Below are 19,197 nucleotides of genomic sequence, written 5' to 3' on the forward strand. Positions count from 1 at the left end.
TTCCCTTTCATGTCCCTCGACTCTTATAACTGCCATCTGGTTTCTGTACAAATTGTAAATAGCCTTTTGCTCCCTGTATTTGACCCCTGCCACCTTCAGAATTTGAAGGAGAGTATTCCAGTCAACATTGTCAAAAGCTTTCTGTAAGTCTACAAATGCTAGAAATGTAGGTTTGCCTTTCCTTAATCTGTTTTCTAAGATAAGTCGTAGGGTCAGTATTGCCTCACATGTTCCAACATTTCTACGGAATCCAAACTGATCTTCCCCGAGGTCGGCTTCTACCAGTTTTTCCATTCGTCTGTAAAGAATTCGTGTTAGTATTTTGCAGCCGTGGCTTATTAAACTGATAGTTCGATAATTTTCACATCTGTCAACACCTGCTTTCTTTGGGATTGGATTTATTATATTCTTCTTGAAGTCTGAGGGTATTTTGCCTGTCTCATACATCTTGCTCACCAGATGATAGGGTTTTGTTAGGCCTGGCTCTACCAAGTTCTAATGGAATGTTGTCTTTTCCCGGGGCCTTGTTTCGACTTAGGTCTTTCAGTGCTCTGTCAAACTCTTCACGCAATATCATATATCCTATTTCATCTTCATCTTCATTCTCTTCCATTTCTATAATATTGTCCTCAAGAACATCACCCTTGTATAGACCCTCTATATACTCCTTCCACCTTTCTGCTTTCCCTTCTTTGCTTAGAACTGGGTTTCCATCTGAGCTCTTGATATTCATGCAAGAGGTTCTCTTTTCTCCAAAGGTCTCTTTAATTTTCCTGTAGGCAGTATCTATCATACCCCTAGTGATATGTGTGTCTACATCCTTACATTTGTCCTCTAGCCATCCCTGCTTAGCCATTTTGCACTTCCTGCCGATCTCATTTTTGAGACATTTGTATTCCTTTTCGTCTGCTTCATTTACTACATTTTTATATTTTCTCCTTTCATCAATTAAATTCAATATCTCTTCTGTTGCCCAAGGATTTCTACTAGCCCTCTTCTTTTTACCTACTCGATCCTCTGCTACCTTCACTATTTCGTCTCTCAAAGCTACCCATTCTTCTTCTACTGTATTTCTTTCCCCCATTCTTGTCAATTGTTCCCTAATGCTCTCCCTGAAGCTCTCTACAACCTCTGGTTCTTGCAGTTTATCCAGGTCCCATCTCCGTAAATTCCCACCTTTTTGCAGTTTCTTCAGTTTTAATCTACAGTTCATAACCAATAGATTGTGATCAGAGTCCACATCTGCCCCTGGAAATGTCTTACAATTTAAAACCTGGTTCCTGAATCTCTGTCTTACCATTATATAATCTACCTGATACCTTCTAGTGTCTCTAGGCTTCTTCCATATATACAACTTTCTTTCATGATTCTTGAACCACGTGTTAGCTATGATTAAGTTATGCTCTGTGCAAAATTCTACCAGATGGCTTCCTCTTTCATTTCTTCCCCCCAATCCATATTCACCTACTACATTTACTTCTCTCCATTTTCCTACTGTCAAATTCCAGTCACCCATGACTATTAAATTTTTGTCTCCCTTCACTATCTGAATAATTTCTTTTATCTCATCATACATTTCTTCAATTTCTTTGTCATCTGCGGAGCTAGTTGGCATTTAAACTTGTACTACTGTGGTAGGTGTGGGCTTCGTATCTATCTTGGCCACAATAATGCATTCACTATGCTGTTTGTAGTAGCTTAACCATTCATTGTTAAACCTACTCCAGCGTTACCCCTATTTGATTTTGTATTTATAACCCTGTATTCACCTGACCAGAAGTCTTGTTCCTCCTGCCACTGAACCTCACTAATTCCCACTATATCTAACTTTAACCTATCAATTTCCCTTTTTAAATTTTCTAACCTACCTGCCTGATTAAGGGATCTGATATTCCACGGTCCGATCTGCAGAACGCCAGTTTTCTTTCTCCTGATAACAATGTCCTCCTGAGTAGTCCCCGCTCGAAGATCCAAATGGGGGACTATTTCACCTCTGGAATATTTTACCCAAGAGGACACCATCATCATTTAACCATACAGTACAGCTGCATGCCCTCGGGAAAAATTACAGCTGTAGTTCTCCTTGCTTTAAGCCGTTCCCAGTATCAGCACAGGAAGGCCATTTTGGTTAGTGTTACAAGGCCAGATCAGTCAATCATCCAGACTGTTGCCCCTGCAACTACTGAAAAGGCTGCTGCCCCTCTTCAGGAACCACATGTTTGTCTGGTCTCTCAAAAGATACTCCTCCATTGTGGTTGCACCTACGGTACGGCTATCTGTATCGCTGAGGCACGCAAGCCTCCCCACCAACGGCCAGGTCCATGGTTCAAGGGGGGCATAAAATGCTATAAGCATAATAACTTTTATTATGATGTAGCTTGATAATGCCCAAGGGGGTCAAATCAGCTATTTAATAAATGATTAAATAAAGTGTTTATTTTAACATAAAAACAACCCATGCAAAAAATTACTTTGTTAAAGAAATTCAGTAACCAACAGTCTGTTTACCAGAGCAGGCACAATATCAGAGACAGTTTCAAGCAATGTTACTCAACAAATCACCCGAGTTCCCTTCTCCATATTTACTACACATACTGAATTCTCTTTGCTCTGAGTACAGTCATTACACTGAAACATTTTACCTCACACTAGGGAGAAGCTGGTTGTAAATAAGTGCTAGCAAAAATTTAATCTTAAGAATTCACAATAAATTATGGAATATACAGACAGCTGTGACAATGGATTCTAAATTTATAAAGCGTAACAAGTGCATAAATTTGGTGAAGTGTGCATGTGAAGGAATGAATGCAACAACTCTTGATTTCCGTCAAATATGGATCTGTAATTTTTTAATGTCATTTCATCTGATGTACAGATGGGAAGCTGAACACAATTGGATGAAGGAAAGTGATCAAGTATGGTTTAAATGAAAGGAACATGCATCAATAAACACTAATCCACGTGTCACATGTGCCACTGAAAGGCCTCCAGTCTACAAAATCAAAAGATATACTTCAAAAATAATTATATGAAGGGGCAATTATGACAATTAGAATGTGGTATAACTCAGTCTAAAACAAAAATCACTGTGTAAAATGATGAAGTTTACCTTTGACTGGAACTTTCTCTGTCTCACACTCAAACCTCACACTTTCAGCTTCTTGCACTGTGGCAGACTGTGGGAATGTTTTGAAAACTGGACTCTTTGGCTCCTCATTAGGAACTGAAACACATGAAATATAACATCGTAAGAGTCACTGTGGCATATTTTTATAATCTGTAAGATTTTGTCTGATCTTGAGAGTGTTCCCTAGCAGCAGAATACAACACAGTCTTTTTTTGCATATTTGTGCAACTTAAATTTGTAGCATATTGTAATTATGAACCTTCCTGCAAGATTAAAATAATCTGTTGACATGGATCTTTGCCTTTCATGGGCAACTCTTTTCCAATTGAGCATGGCTGAGGGATTAATTTAAAGTTTCAGATGCCAATAACCATCTCCTTATTTTCCAAATTCCATTGTTACACCACACAACAATAAATATAATGAGTATTAGATCAACTGTTTTAACTAGCACAACATAAACTTTTACTGCATATTTAGCCCTAATTTCATGCTGCAATTCATTTTGTGACAGAATAAAGGTAGAATATGAAAAAAAGTGAAAACAACATCAAAACTGAACTCCAGTCATCAATGCAGTGTGACAATCCTTATCCATTACATCACAATTATTTTTATCAGAAGTGCCATATTTTGTGTGTGTATTGTACTAGATATAGTGTGGAAACAGTAAGAATCATTTAAACAAATATATTGAAAAATGTAAAAGTTTTCTGTTGGTTTTGACACTCAGATTAATCTAGTTGACTACTAATTCATACATTTTTTCATTTACTCATTGAAATTGTGAAAATTTTCTCTTGAGATTTTATATGACTGACAGATCACAGAGCATAGTGTTAGAGCTCAAAATGCTTACAAATAAGAGAGCAATTGATATTTCATTTGTGCAGCAGACAAGCTGATTGTAAATGATACCTACTAACCTACTGAACCTGTGGACTTACACAAACAGTGTGCAAGATACAAATTAACCCAGTTGTATCTAGACAACAATAAAAGGAAATTAATGGACAGAAAACATATGTATTATATTTTATAATTTATCACTTTCTCTGGGAGTCAGGTTCTACTTACAGTGCAGACTCCAAGTTCCCAAGACCACCTGAAGTACGTTAGAATTTTGATTGCACATTGATGCAGTCAAATGTACTGCAGTCCATTCTATAATTTTCAGAATTGTAGACAACTTACAGTCTATTGAATGGATTTAATATTTAATGCTCCATCGAGAGGTTATTAAAGAAACAAAATGAACTGAGTTTTCGAGGGAGGGATAGGCTGTAGCTTTGATGGAGAAAGAACCAAAACTTTTCTGGAATGATTTAAGATTAGGGCTTACTGTGGAAACTTAAATACTGATGAGGGACTGGGATTTTATCCTGGCTCCTCCAGAATATGAGTTCCTGGCTCCTCCAGAATATGAGTAAACTGTCTTACCATTTTGGAGTATCTCTCTCAATTTGTCAACTTAGTACCCGGTACTACTAGGGGTTTTTCCTTAGAGGGTCGAATGGCACATGGTGGACTCAGCCTCGTGAAGCCAACTGAGGAGCAACTCAACTGATTAGTAGATGTTCCAGGGTCAAGAAACCCAACAACAAAAGGTGCTGACCACATGGCCCTCGATACCACATACGATGGTGTCACTGGCAGATCATGATATGATGGTCAGTTGGGTCTGTTTAGGGCCAGAATGCCAAATTTAGCCTTTTATTATTTTACACGTACATATTAGTATTCAATGATATATACAGTCATCATTCTCAAAGTACTGTCAGCTGAAATTTATATTAGACTTTTTCCTACGTGGTTTTATGGGTTTATTTATTTATCAGTCCTTAGAACACTTTATATGATATGATGTTAGACATAACAGTTTAAAAACAAGCAAGAAACAGCAGAGTTTTTTGTTTGTGGTCTGGTTAGACTTCTAGAGGTATACAAATGCAGAGAGAAATATTGATACTACTCACAAAATCAGTAAGCACATATATATCATTTGCATCCACATACAAAGTTTGTGTTCTTGGAGATTTATTCTTTGTATTGTACATAATTCTTCCACATACTTTATAGTACTATTTCATGTTTGTCTACTAACAATGGCAATATTTAAATACACACAAAAAGAAAAACACACATAAGAAATGTGCTAATATAACTGTATGAGGTAAATTTGCACTCTGTCACCAAGTTTTCACTTTAGTCACACACTGATATCCTGTAGGGACACATCTTAGTCAAGCAACATTTTAGTTTTTGTTTAAATGCTGACAATACTTTTATTTATACTTTTCTATGTATCACAAGGGAGTTTATTGTAACAAATACAATCTGCTCCTGCAGCGTTCTTATCCATTAGTTTCAGTCTTTTACTTGACATATGGAAGTATTCCTGTTTCTAATCATACGCATGTTGGTCTTTATTGAAGGCTATGGTGCAATGTTCCTTCAAGTACAAAATCACTTTACATATGCACTGTCTGACAGAAGTGAAGCACCATGAAGATATTGTCAGATGTCAAAATAATTTAGTACATGTACTCATACACACCATCAATCGGTATGTAAATGACTGAAGTTGCAATGCTCTGTGACATGTACATTGGCCACCATAGTGCATTAGTGAAGTTCAGATTTACTGCAGTTACTAGGACCGATAAGGTATATAACAGGCACGAGCAGCATCAGACGCTGAGTGATCACTATCAAGGATACAGATATGCCACATACTCAAGTGAGAGACCATTATCATCACTTGATGGGCCTCACTGTAGATCTCCATTTGGATGGCTTGTTAAATCATGCAATATCTACATATACATTTACATCCATACTCCGCAAGCCACCTGATGGTGTGTGGTGGACGGTACTTTGAGAACCTCTATCAGTTCTCCCTTCTATTCCAGTCTCGTATTGTTCATGGAAAGAAAGATTGTCGGTATGCCTCTGTGTGGGCTCTAATCTCTCTGATTTTATCCTCATGGTCTCTTCGTGAGATATATGTAGGAGGGAGCAATATATTGCTTGACTCCTCGGTGAAGGTATGTTCTCAAAACTTCAACAAAAGCCCATAGTGAGCTACTGAGCGTCTCTCCTGGAGAGTCTTCCACTGGAGTTTATCTATCATCTCCGTAATGCTTTCGCGATTACTAAATGATCCTGTAATGAAGAGCACTGCTCTCCATTGGATCTTCTCTATCAACCCTATCTGGTACGGATCCCACACTGGTGAGCAATATTCAAGCAGTGGGCGAACAAGTGTACTGTAACCTACTTCCTTTGTTTTCGGATTGCATTTCCTTAGGATTCTTCCAATGAATCTCACTCTGGCATCTGCTTTACCGACGATCGACTTTATATGATCATTCCATTTTAAATCACTCCTAATGCCTACTCCCAGATAATTTCTGGAATTAACTGCTTTCAGTTGTTGACCTGCTATATTGTAGCTAAATGATAAAGGATCTTTCTTTCTATGTATTTGCAGCACATTACTCTTGTCTACATTGAGATTCAACTGCCATTCCCTGCACCATGCGTCAATTTGTTACAGATCCTCCTGCATTTCAGTACAATTTTTCATTGTTACAACCTCTCGATATACTACAGCATCATCCGCAAAAAGCCTCAGTGAGCTTCCAATGTTATCCAAAAGGTCATTTATGTATATTGTGGATAGAAATGGTCCTACGACACTCCCCTGCGGCACACTTGCAATCATTCTTACTTCAGAAGACTTCTCTCCATTGAGAATGACATGCTGCGTTCTGTTATCTAGGATATGCAGATTTCTTAAGCATTTGAATGCGACTGTGGCCAGATGTTGGATGCATGGGGATGTGAGGTCAAGCATAATCATCATCAAGGTTCAGGTTGACCACATCTGACCACCACAACTGAGGATTGCCGTATTGTGCACCAGGCACATTGAGCCTCTTCACATCTGCACCTGCCACCCAATAACAAGAAATGGACTCCCTGCAACACTGATAAGAGATTAGCAGCATCTGGACTAAGGAATTAAGGTTCCAAGTGTGGGCTGCCACTAACACAACACAACCAACTCTGTTTGCAGTACTTCTGTGACCAGGAAGCATAGACTGCTGATGCATGGTTTTGCACTGTGTTCAGTGATGACTATCGTTGGCAAGTATGGGGGTAACCTGGGTAGAGGTCCCATTCTTTCAATGTTTTGGATAGGCACTTTGGTGTTACTCCTGCTGTCATGATGTTTGGGGGCCATTGAGTATGACTTAAGATCATTGCTAGTAGTAATTGATGGAACTGTGACAGCACAATGGTATGGCATGGACGACCTGCATCCTCATGAGTTACCTTTTATATGACAGTATTGTGATACCATTTTTCAGTAGGACAACACCCATCCACACGTCATGAATCTCAATGTACTGTTTGTGCATTGTTGAGGAACTCCCATGATGAACAAGATTGCCAGACCTGTCCCCCAATAGAACACATGTAGAAAGACCAGCTCAGGCATCAACTTCGCCCCAGCGCCAGTATCCAGGATATTGAGGAGCAGTTATAACAGTTGTGGGTCATCTTGCCTCTGGAAAGGATACAATGGCTCTATGTCACCCTTCCAAGCCAAATAAATGCATACTCCAGGCCAGGGGGGTGCAACATAATACTGATAAGTGGGCTCATACAGCCAAATTCTTTGTAAATTTGACTTGATTTTGTTATCTCTGAAATAACATCATATACCCTCTCAACCCATGAAGTTTCATTTCCTTTACCCCTCACCTTCTGGTTCTTCAGTTTTTTGTCAGGCAGTGTGTATATAGGTGGAACTGTTAAGATTTCAAGGTCTCTAAGTTTTTTTTTCTGCAAAATTAGTGTGGCTGTAATTTTACAATATGCCTTACAGCATTCTTCTGGAGCAACCAGTCTTTTTATATGAGTCTTGGCAGCACAACCCAAAAACAGTCTGCAGTGTGACAAGAATGTATATATGAGATCACAGAACATCTTTAGTAATGTGTCTCCATTTACTGTCCTAGACATCTTCCTCATTAGGAAGACATTTGAACTAATTTTTGGATATAATTATTTATGTGGTTTTCCCAAAACAAGTATTTGTCTACTACCACACTGAAGAACTAGTAATGCCTTGTCTCTTGTAGGCCTGCCTTCCCAACTTTAAGGCTGATTTTCAGTGTGCACATTTCTGCTGGCATGACTATCATTGTACGTTGTTATTATTATTATTATTTTTTCAGTTATGAACAGATTTTTACTACTGAACTACTGAGTTGCACTTTCTACAACACTGTTTTTAACAAAGTACTATATAATGTCAGCTACTTTTCCTCTTATATTGTAATGAGGAAGTTTGAAGTTTCTGCAACAGTGTATCATGACATACATAATCGAAAGTTTTGGATAGATCTTGGAACACACCACAAACTTTCTTTTGGCCATTTAATGCTGTCACTATGTGCCTCACGAAATTTGCAATTGTTGAGTTGGTTGATCTACATGTATGAAATGTTGGGCATTGCTTAGGATGTTATTCCTTTCGATGAAGTGTATCAATTTGTTTTTTATTAAGCCTCTCAATTACTTTTGACAACACTGAAGTTATAGTCATGGGTCTGTGATTTGCTGGGTTATACTAATTGCCTCCTTTTAAGTATTATGTTTCCATTCTTCATGCTACTTCTTTTCTATCTGTATTTGTGAAAGTCCACACAGCCTTTGCTATATAATGTGAACTTTCAACTCCTTTCTTGAAGTACGGTATTAGATTTCTCTTAATAATCTGTGGTAAGCTCTCTTTCTGTTCCTGAAGACTTCATTACTAGTTGAGTTTTTATTTTTTAAATTTGTTTTGGTACTACTCACACAAAAATTACAGTTCCTCTCTTGGTCATTTAATGTTTGATATGATCCACTTCTTACCAAGCTTTCTAATTATATTTTTGCTGTTCTTACAGCATGCAGTATTTATGTAATAGCATAAAGTTAAACATCTAACAGTGGATATTGCTATATAACATTACTCCATTTTTATTATGTAAGCATAACATTTAACCTTTTTAGAGTAGTCTCTTCCAACTGCCTTACTTCTGTGAATGTGACTTCATTGTGATCTCAGTTATTCATTATAATGGTCTGGAATTGCAGGTGATATGGCACAACAATTATTTGTGTGAATTAAGATAATGATAAATGATTATTCTTTGATTTATAATTATCATACAATTATCAGAGAGGTAGTTTCTAAATATGTGCTGTATTTATTAAAGTACTCATGCACTTACCTAGTACAACAAGTGTACAACTGCTGAATGATTCACCAGCATCATTGAATGCCTCACATGTGTAAGTGCCGGAATCTTCTGGGAATATTTCAGCAATATTAAGTTTGTATATATTTGCTTCATTTGTGTATTCAAAATCTTTACTTGGCTTAATTTCTTTATTATTGTGGAGCCAAATTACATCAAACTTTTTCGCACCTGTAACAACCAAACATGAATTACCAATTTGCTACTAATGTTCTGATAAATAACTCAGATGAAATCAGTACTGAAGTTACTATCAACTTTTCTTTGTAGGGTCTCTTTCTCTATCATCTTAAGTATGAAATACAGAATGAGTGTTTAGTTACAAGGAAACAAGAGAATGCTTGCTTTTGTATTGAAACATTCTTAGCACAAATAACTCTTCAATCACTGGAGTCATTCAATGAAATTGTTACCTAACAAAACATGTAGTCAGCACTTTTATCTTATAGTATATATATCTCTGTAAGGAATTAACTGAGATTTCCTGTGAAACTGAAGTGTGTTAGAGATGTATCAGAAGTACTTTCCACATAATATGTGTTTTTGAGTGCTGTCTGAGTGTGGGTAATATGTTAAACTGTACACAAATACTTACCAATAATCCTGCAGGACAATGTAACTGGCTCTCCATCTTTGACATATGCAGATTCTAAGTGACTCACAATCTTTGGAGCAGAGTCACCACCTTTGCTTTTGGCTCCAGCAGCTGACTCCATTGCTGAAATCATAAAGCAACACCAATTAGCTTCACAATGTACATACGAAACAATGTACTGCAGATATGTTCTGCATGAAAGCATAAAATCTCACAATATGAGATTAATAAATAATTATCTGCTACACGCAAATATACAAGTGTGTGTGTGTGTGTGTGTGTGTGTGTGTGTGTGTAAAAAGAAATAAATTTGTAGAAGATCATGAATTTAATCGGGTTCCTCTTTGTTCAACGACAGCTAAACTCTTTACTTGAAACTATATCTACTACACTTGTGTCCACACAAATTACTTCAATTGTTTATAGGACATTGTGCCAACAAATTTTGATTGTTGGGGAACGGCATGTGAAAGTTTTCAGTGCACATGGAAACCCAGCATAAAGTATGAGTAAGAAAAATTCATCATGAATTATCATCCAAAGAAAATGTACTGGCAAACATAACTAATGGCAATAAGTGATTAAAATGTGCTATTACCACAATTACATCTTTCTAAACAGTACATTTACTTTCTTATGACGTTTGTTGCGAATGATGAGACACAATCTAAAATAATAGTAGTATTCATAAACATAGCGCTTGGAGCAAAAATACCCTTCACTATCCACAAATTAACCTTCTTCTTACATACGAGGTAGCAAAGTAGACAGCACAAAAATATTTGACCACCTTCGTTGTAAGTAAAAGGTACTGGCAGATACTGCAAGTTTTAAAACAAACTGAAATCATTTCTGCTTCATAACTTCTTCCACTCCATAGATGATCTTCTAAATAGATAGTATCTGTATGTGTGTGGGTTACAGGTATCAGATTTGGTATATTAAGATAGAAAATACAGTTGTGTAGATGGTCAGCATTAAGTTATGTTTCCACAAATAAAATGTATTTTTATTTGTACACCTCCTGACACATTCCACTTTATAGTGAATTGATGCTAATATGATCCATGGATCATGCAAAAAAGTAAACAACTCTGTTATTTTTGACACCTTTTCAAATCACAACATACATATACTATATTACAGAAGTAAGCTGGAGTGTCATTTAATGTCTTACAGAGGCATTAGCTGACAAACTGTTACCTCTTAAGCCTCACATTAATCAGTACTAATTTCTGAAGTTGACTGATAACTGAGCTACCATGTGACTTCATTTCTATAACATGAGACAAAGCGCTAACAAGCTGTGGAAGAAATGTAGTATTCTATGCTATGAAGGCTCATACATTACAAGCAAGACGTTATGGGAAGATATAATTTTTGAATGAGGGCCCAGTGACATAACATTGCTCTCTAGAACATCGTCAGATGAGAAAGTGCAGCAATTACTTTGACTTTCTTTCCATTAATTTGAACAAGTGTGTTACTGAAACACTGGAATTGTTCAAAATCAACTACCTTCAACTATTTTTCTGGTAGAATACCTTACTGAAGATCCTCAAGATATCATGAGTAAGAATATGAAACAACAGCTCATTGACTCAATGCATATTTACTACACTCAAAAAGATTATACTACACACTGTGAGTGTGGTTATTTAGAGAGTTCTAGATTATACACTGAACCACCAAAGAAACTGGTACATACATGCGTATTCAAATAGAGAGATGTAAACAGGCAGAATATGGTGCTGCAGTCGGCAATGCCTATGTAAGACAAGTGTCTGGTGCAGTTGCTGCTACAAGGGCAAATTATCAAGATTTAAGGGAGTTTGAATGTGGTGCTATAGTCGGTGCATGAATGATGGGACACAACATATCTGAGGTAGCAATCAAGTGGGGATTTTCCCAAATGACAATTTCACGAGCATACCATGAATATCAGGAATCTGGTATAACATCAAATCTCCGACATCACTGTGGCCAGAAAAAGATCTTGCAAGAAAGAGACCAATGATGAGTGAAGACGATTTTTCAACATGACAGAAGTGCAACCCTTCTGCAAATTGTTGCAGATTTCAATTCTGGGCCATCAACAAGTGTTAGTGTGCGAACCATTCAATGAAACATCATTGATATGGGCTTTCGGAGTTGAAGGCACAATCATGTACCCTTGATGACTGCATGACACAAAGCTTTATGCCTTGAGTTCTGTAATGGTGTGGGGAATGTGCAGTTGGAGTGATATGTGACCCCTGATACGTCTAGATACGTCCCTGACGGGTGACATGTATGTAGGCATCCTGTCTGATCACCTGCATCCATTCATGCCTATTTTGCATTCTGACAGACTTTGGAAATTCCATCAGGACAATGTGACACCCCACACATCCAGAAATGCTACCGAGTGCCTCCAGGAACACTCTTCTGAGTTTAAACACTTCTGCTGGCCACCAGACTCTCCAGACATAAACATTACTGAGCATATCTGGGATGCCTTGCAACATGCTGTGCAGAAGAGATCTCCACCCCCTTATACTCTTATGGATTTATAGACAGCCTTGCAGAATTCATGGTGTCAATTCCCCCCAGCACTACTTCAGACATAGTTGAGTCCATGACACATCATGTTGGAGCACTCCTGCGTGCTCGTGGGGGCCCTACATGGTATCTTTGGCTCTTCATTGTGTATAGGGAAATGTGTTTCAACAAAGTTGAATAAATTATTGATGAAAATTTCATTCTTCCAGTCATTCTTCCAGATTTAATTAAAGTTTATGAACTGAGCTGCCCTGACTGTCTCATTCTACTATTACTGCTTCTCTACTGACAGCATATTCCCATATTCCCAGCCTTCATGAGTCCATAAGTTATACATCAACTACATTATCACACTCAAAATCTGTGCAAGTGGATTGAGAAAACAATGTAGAGAACTGTAAAAGATCCAGCATATGAACCAGAAACTATAAAGCAGAAGTTGTGATCAGCAGTAACATTTGATGTGAAAAGAAATGCAGTTGCACTGGTGAAATTATATCCCATAACAAGTTTTGGATTTTGAGGACGTTACAAAGCAAAGAAAAAAATGCTTGTTGACAAGGTGGGAGGCAAATGTGGAAAAGATAAAAGGTAGGGACTAGGATACTTGAGTTTGGATAGGTGTGTGTACAAAAGAATTTGCCAAATCAAGAGATTGTATTGAGCATGCTAGAACGACATCTTTCAGCAGTAGGTGATTGTGATGTGCTTTACATCATTCAACCAAAAGTATCCTGACATCTCTATGTAATATGAAATTAATCACTAGATGTCACAAGATGTGGACCCAATAGTATAAATGAAGGCTGGGAATCTGCTGTCAGTAGATAAGCAGTAATAGTAGAATGAGTCAGTCAGGGCAGCTCAGTTACTTCAAATGTGGACTTGGCCACTGAATGTCACATGAATAACAAATCCATCAGGGACATTTCAATCCTTCAAAACCAGTCCAAGTTGATTGGTGGTGATGTGACTGTGAAGTGGAAATGCAAAGGAACAATGACAGCTAAGCTGAGACCAGACAAAGCTCGCATGCTAACGGACAGCACCATCAAGCATTGCACAGGAAGGTTGTAAAAAATTGCATGAAATCAGTGGAAGGAGTCACTCATGAGTTCAAAATTGCTACTATCAGTTCAAGTAACACAAAGATCATACATAGGAAGTTACAAAGAAGGGGTACAATAGTTGAGTAGCACCTCATGAGCCACATATTTCTATAATTAATGCTAAGCAGCATTTGAGGCTGTGTACAGAGCAATGCCACTGGACAGTGGATGATGGGAAATGAGTGATTTGGAGAGATGAATCAATGCTGTCCCTGTGGCAGTCTGATCTGTGTTTGGTCAATGCCTGAAGAACATTACCTGCAAACAGGGAAGCACACAGAAGATGCTGTTAACAATATGAGAGGGTTTTTCGTGGCCAGAGTGTCATCCCCATAATTGAGCTTAAGAAATGTGGAAGGATATGAACATATTTTACAGCATAGTAGAGGAATATTCCAGAGATGATAATTGTTTGTATCATCATAACAATGCACCTGTCATAAAGCAGCATCTGCAAAACAATGGTTTTTGGGCAATATTCCTGAAATGGACTGACCTGCTCAGATGCCCAACCTGACATTTATTTACTGCATTTGGTGAGCAAAACCTTGTGTTTCTTCTAACTTTGTATCAAATTTTACTCAAACATCTAAGAGATACATTATGCATTAATACAATCAGGTTAATGTTGTAGAATAATATTATTTGTCTTTACTGCAAATACAAAAAATTGTGTTTATATGACAAAAATGAAATAAATATTAATTAGTCATTAAATAAAATGAGATTTTTTTGTTACATACACAGTCACTTCCACATGAAATGAATAAAAGTATCTATAATGTTGAAATGCTATTTATTTTTTCAGAAAATCTGAATTCAGAAATCTGAAACATGACACCTTCTCTCAGTGGCCTGGTTTGCTACCTGGTTACAGTCACTAGATCTTCAGCAACACAGCGTCTGCATAAGTTTTTCAAAAAGCCATGGAGTCAGAAATAAGTGACACTAGGATTTGACATAACACTGATGATGTGTCTTTGGAGAGAGAACACAATCTATGTTTGGATAACGCTAGTGAAGGAAATGGGCTATGCCTTTTGCAAAAGTACCTCCCTGGAACTGACCTTGTGTAATTTTAAAATCTAGGTTTGGTTGAATGGAACGGAACCTAGTGTCTACTGAATGCAATCAAGGTGCCTTAACCATTACACCATCTCACACAGTAACTGTTGAAAGTTGAACTAAAAACCAATACAATGGTCAGATTCTTTTTAGTGATGACCATCTATGTGAAATTTCATCCAGGTCCATCCCTCACAATTCCATGGTAACTGAGGCCCACTGCATTATCATATGTGTCATTTGCCCAGTATTAGCCTCCAAAATATATTTAGGAACATAACAGTTATCGAATGCACACAGAACACTTTCGAAACTAGGACAAGAGAGAACAATGTTACCTGTTGCCACCTCATAAGCCAACAGTTGTGTCCATATACTCAAGCTAATAGTTTTAAGTAACTTGCAACTGACCTAATGTTGATAACAACAATGTTTGTAACATTTGTAATTACCAAATGTAAAATCTTTAGTTTGTAACTTATAAACTGATGTATTCAGAAGAAGAATATTATGCTGTCCTGAAACTGTATTATTTCTAAGGATTATATTTGATTATTTGATGTTGAATAGATATTATTATTGTTACTATTATTATTATTCATGTCCCAGCTCAAACTTTGGAGTATTATACAGTCTGAACATTGGGCATAATTTTGCATGATGCCAATGCCTTGTAATATCTTGAGTGCTATAATACAAGCAGCAATGCTGCAACAGTTGCTGTAAGGGTCAAAGGCATACTTATCCTTTACTACATTTCTCAAACTACCTTATAAGACAATGTCCACCCATATGGTGTTTAGAACACCCAATCACAGAAAAAATTCATCTTTTGTAAACTTGTTTGTTATGTATTTCGCTGTGTGGACATGCATGTTTCGCGATTACTTGGCAACTGTCCCAATAACGTACTCAGATAGACAGTACCAACAAACTATGGACTCAGATAAAGGAAACATGACAGGTAACATTCTGGTCTCAGCATGTGGTTTCCTTAAGGCGTGAATATAAACTCTTATTACATCTGATCTTATACTAGGAAATTGTGGCTTTTAACAGTAATTTATCATACTTGCTGAAATAATTTAATTAATTCAGTAACATTCATAGGGCCTCTGTTGCACAGTCTGTAAATGATCCTTTTTATGATGTTGAAAATTTTGTCTCTTTGAAATAACTGAATTACATGGATCTTTGCTGAATTTACAGTTGAATAACACCAAATGTGCAGCACTTGCAGATTTACAGGCAGAGAGCAGAGTATGTCACTTCATGGCCCAGTTTCCTGATATATTGTCAGTTCAGTATGAATTAACTCTGAGCATTCTTCTGTGCATAATATCCTATCCTAAACTATTAAATTTGAGATCTGCTACTCACAGTAATTTACACATTATGACCACCTGTTTAATAGTGTGTTCGTTCACTTTTGGAACACAGAAGGGCTGTGATTCTGTGTGGTATTCATTCGACAAGTCTTTGGTTAGTTTCAGGAGGTACATGTTACCAGATGTCTATGCACAGGTCACATAAATTATGGGCTGGTCATTTCTGAGCACAGAACTGACACCTGATAGTATCCTAGTTCCATCAGGCCCAAAACAGGCAAATTTGCTGGACACAACATCAGTTTCAGTGTCACGCTCCTCAAAACATTACAGCATGATTCTAACTTTATAACATGGACAGTTATATTGCTGCAAGATGCCATCACTGTTGTGTACCACATTGTGCAGATGGAGGAGGTCCAAAATAAAGTTCATGTAGGTCACTGCTGCCATGGTGCCCTCAATTACTACCCATATTCAATTACAGCCCAGGTGAATGACTCCCTTCAAAGCATAACACAGCCCCCACTGGCCTGCGTCCATAGCAAAATGCCTATTTTGAGCACCCATTCACCTGGATGCTGGAATATATAGACACGACCCTTGGCCTGGTGTCGCAAGAAACATATTCAGTTTATAAGGTGACACATTTTCATTGATCAATAGTCCAATTTTGACGATCCTGTCCCACTGAAATCATATATGATGACCTCACTGAGTCAATGTGGGAAATACTAGAGGTTTTCTGTTGCAGATCTCCATGTTCGACCATGAGCACTGAACAGTGTGCGCCAAAACATACGTCCACCAGCACTGTACTCTGTCACCTGACCTGCCACAGTACAATGATTACCCTACTTTACAGAGACGGCAAGTATCTGACCTCCACATTCTGTGACAAAGTATGGGTGCTGAATGCCTTGTCATCTATTCACAGTTTCCACACCCTTCAACTGCTTTCCATAGATACTCATGACAGTAGCATGTGAATAACTGACCAGCTTTGCAATTTCCGAGATGGTCATTTCCAGTTGCCAGGCCATAACAATCTGTCCTGTGTCAGTGGGTTTCCCACATTTGTGGTTCTTATAGTTGCTAGAATGATTTCTCATGCTTCTCTGCTCCACTTATATACTTTTCGTATTGTGCCATGTGATCACAATGACAAAAGCAGCATTCAATTTCATGATGGGCAACACTCATAATGTTTTGGCTCACATAGGTTCATTAATGACACTTTCTTTGTTATTCCTCTTTCTTGGCTCTTCTTGGGAAACTGTTAACACTTATAGGATGATCACATAAACTGAAGTTGATCTGATTTGTGATGTTGTTAATACTTGTGAAAGATCCCCACTGCTTCCTCTTCACAGCCACTCATCCACTCGCTCACTCACTATTCACTCAGGAGTAGAGAGGAACTGCATTTCACAGGCATCTGACACTTCTGTTCATGTTACTTACGTTTAACTTTGAGTTTACACTTTGTCTTTGCAGTCCCTATGGAATTTGTAGCCTCACAGCAGTATTCTCCTTCATCTTCTGGGAAAACTTCATTTATTGTGAGGCTAGCAATGCCTCCTTTGTACTTCAAGTCAATAATGTCAGAAGAAGTCAAAGTCTGCAAATAAAAAGTAAAGAAATGGTTAATGTTGTCATTTACATAGTATCTGTATCTTATAATATTGATGTTCAATTGATTTTCACAACTATATCAAACATACACTAATCATTTATAATGAAATGTTTGATTGCAAGATGTTAAAATTTGTTAGAAATATTTTCTATGCTATAAGTGACCTTTTATTTCAATGAATGAAAAAAAAAAAAAGAAAAAAAAAGAAACGAAGAAGGAAAAGTGTTTTTCTGAATGTCATATAACTTTATAATAACCACAAGTGAAAGCAGACATTATCTTAATAATGTCTTGATAGGACACTGGATGTGAATACCTGTTTTCTGTATTGAATAACTAGAACCAGGCCAGGATTAGTTTTATATATAACTCCACAGTACAGTATTCACAAACTTTATGAGTAGTATATGCTCATCAGAATAATAATCACTGACCATGATACAACAAGAAACTTATTTTCCATGCATGCAACATGGGCTCAAAATGGTTCAAATGGCTCTGAGCACTATGTGCAACATGGGGTTAACAGCCAAGTACTACATTGCGAGTGAAGCTTTTGTATTTTCTCACTCATGCTACAAACTTCAATAGGCTAGCTGGTACATTTTATGAAACATAAGACAATGAATAACCAGATGGCTGCAAACATCTGCACTACCTCTGTGCTCAAATGTTCTTTACTTTCTTTGAGAGGAAAATGTGTAGTCATATCTACATTACAACTTGCCAGTACAGTAAATTAACTCATGTAACAGGGGCATAAGTATGTAATAATAGTTCATTCACTTTACTGAGTTTCAGTATCTGTCAGCTGACACTTTATATCACCAGATAAATTGTAATGTATACTTCACTTTGATGAACAGAAGCAGTAAATTGAACTGTGAATTTCTTGTGGTATTAAAGATGAGAAGCAATATGAATGTTCTGTGCAATTACAGAATAGAATTCATAGTTCCACAGTGATGCAGATAATACAAGAAGTCTGAATCCACACTGCATACAATCACTTGACAAACTATTACAAACAACTGTTATTCCCTTGATTTGTCCACACTTTGTCCAACTCACTAACCAAAGATTTCACCTCACAGTATGTCTGCCTTATGCAACAGAATTTCATATCTCTTCTGTATTTGCACTGAAATTTATTAGTATGTCACAGTACAAGATCCATCCTAATTTAGATATGTTATGATGCAGAAACTCAAGTTTATGGCTGTATTTTGATATCAGAGAAATATTAGATGCTATAAGTGACCACTTTTGTAGTTTTATAGTCGGCATAATGTTCATGCATCTTACCTCTCCATTCTTACTCCAGGTGATCTGGGGGTCTGGATCTCCTGTGACAGTGCAGCTCAACTGCAAATGATCACCATCATTTATGGTGAGATCTTCCAATTTCTTAGTAAATGCAGGAGCACACATTAAGGAATCATCAGGTGGCACTGAAATAAAAATGAGTAGAGATGC

At 37.4% G+C, this 19,197-nt stretch overlaps 1 protein-coding gene across 33 annotated transcripts in view; it reads right to left on the bottom strand.

Moving 5' to 3' along the window:
- The window catches only part of LOC126183349 (twitchin), a 521,808-nt gene that overhangs the window by 8,445 nt on the left and 494,166 nt on the right, over positions 1-19,197 (bottom strand). For all 33 annotated transcript variants that reach the window (XM_049925263.1, XM_049925234.1, XM_049925262.1 and 30 more), the window contains 5 exons: positions 19,027-19,172; positions 17,550-17,706; positions 10,043-10,165; positions 9,421-9,618; positions 3,110-3,223 (listed from right to left, as the gene is read on the bottom strand). In XM_049925263.1, coding sequence (XP_049781220.1) covers positions 3,110-3,223; positions 9,421-9,618; positions 10,043-10,165; positions 17,550-17,706; positions 19,027-19,172 — 738 coding nt within the window. The remainder of the gene's footprint in view (positions 1-3,109; positions 3,224-9,420; positions 9,619-10,042; positions 10,166-17,549; positions 17,707-19,026; positions 19,173-19,197) is intronic.

This window comes from Schistocerca cancellata, chromosome 4 (genome assembly GCF_023864275.1).
Source record: "Schistocerca cancellata isolate TAMUIC-IGC-003103 chromosome 4, iqSchCanc2.1, whole genome shotgun sequence".
NCBI classification, from domain to species: Eukaryota; Metazoa; Arthropoda; class Insecta; order Orthoptera; family Acrididae; genus Schistocerca; species Schistocerca cancellata.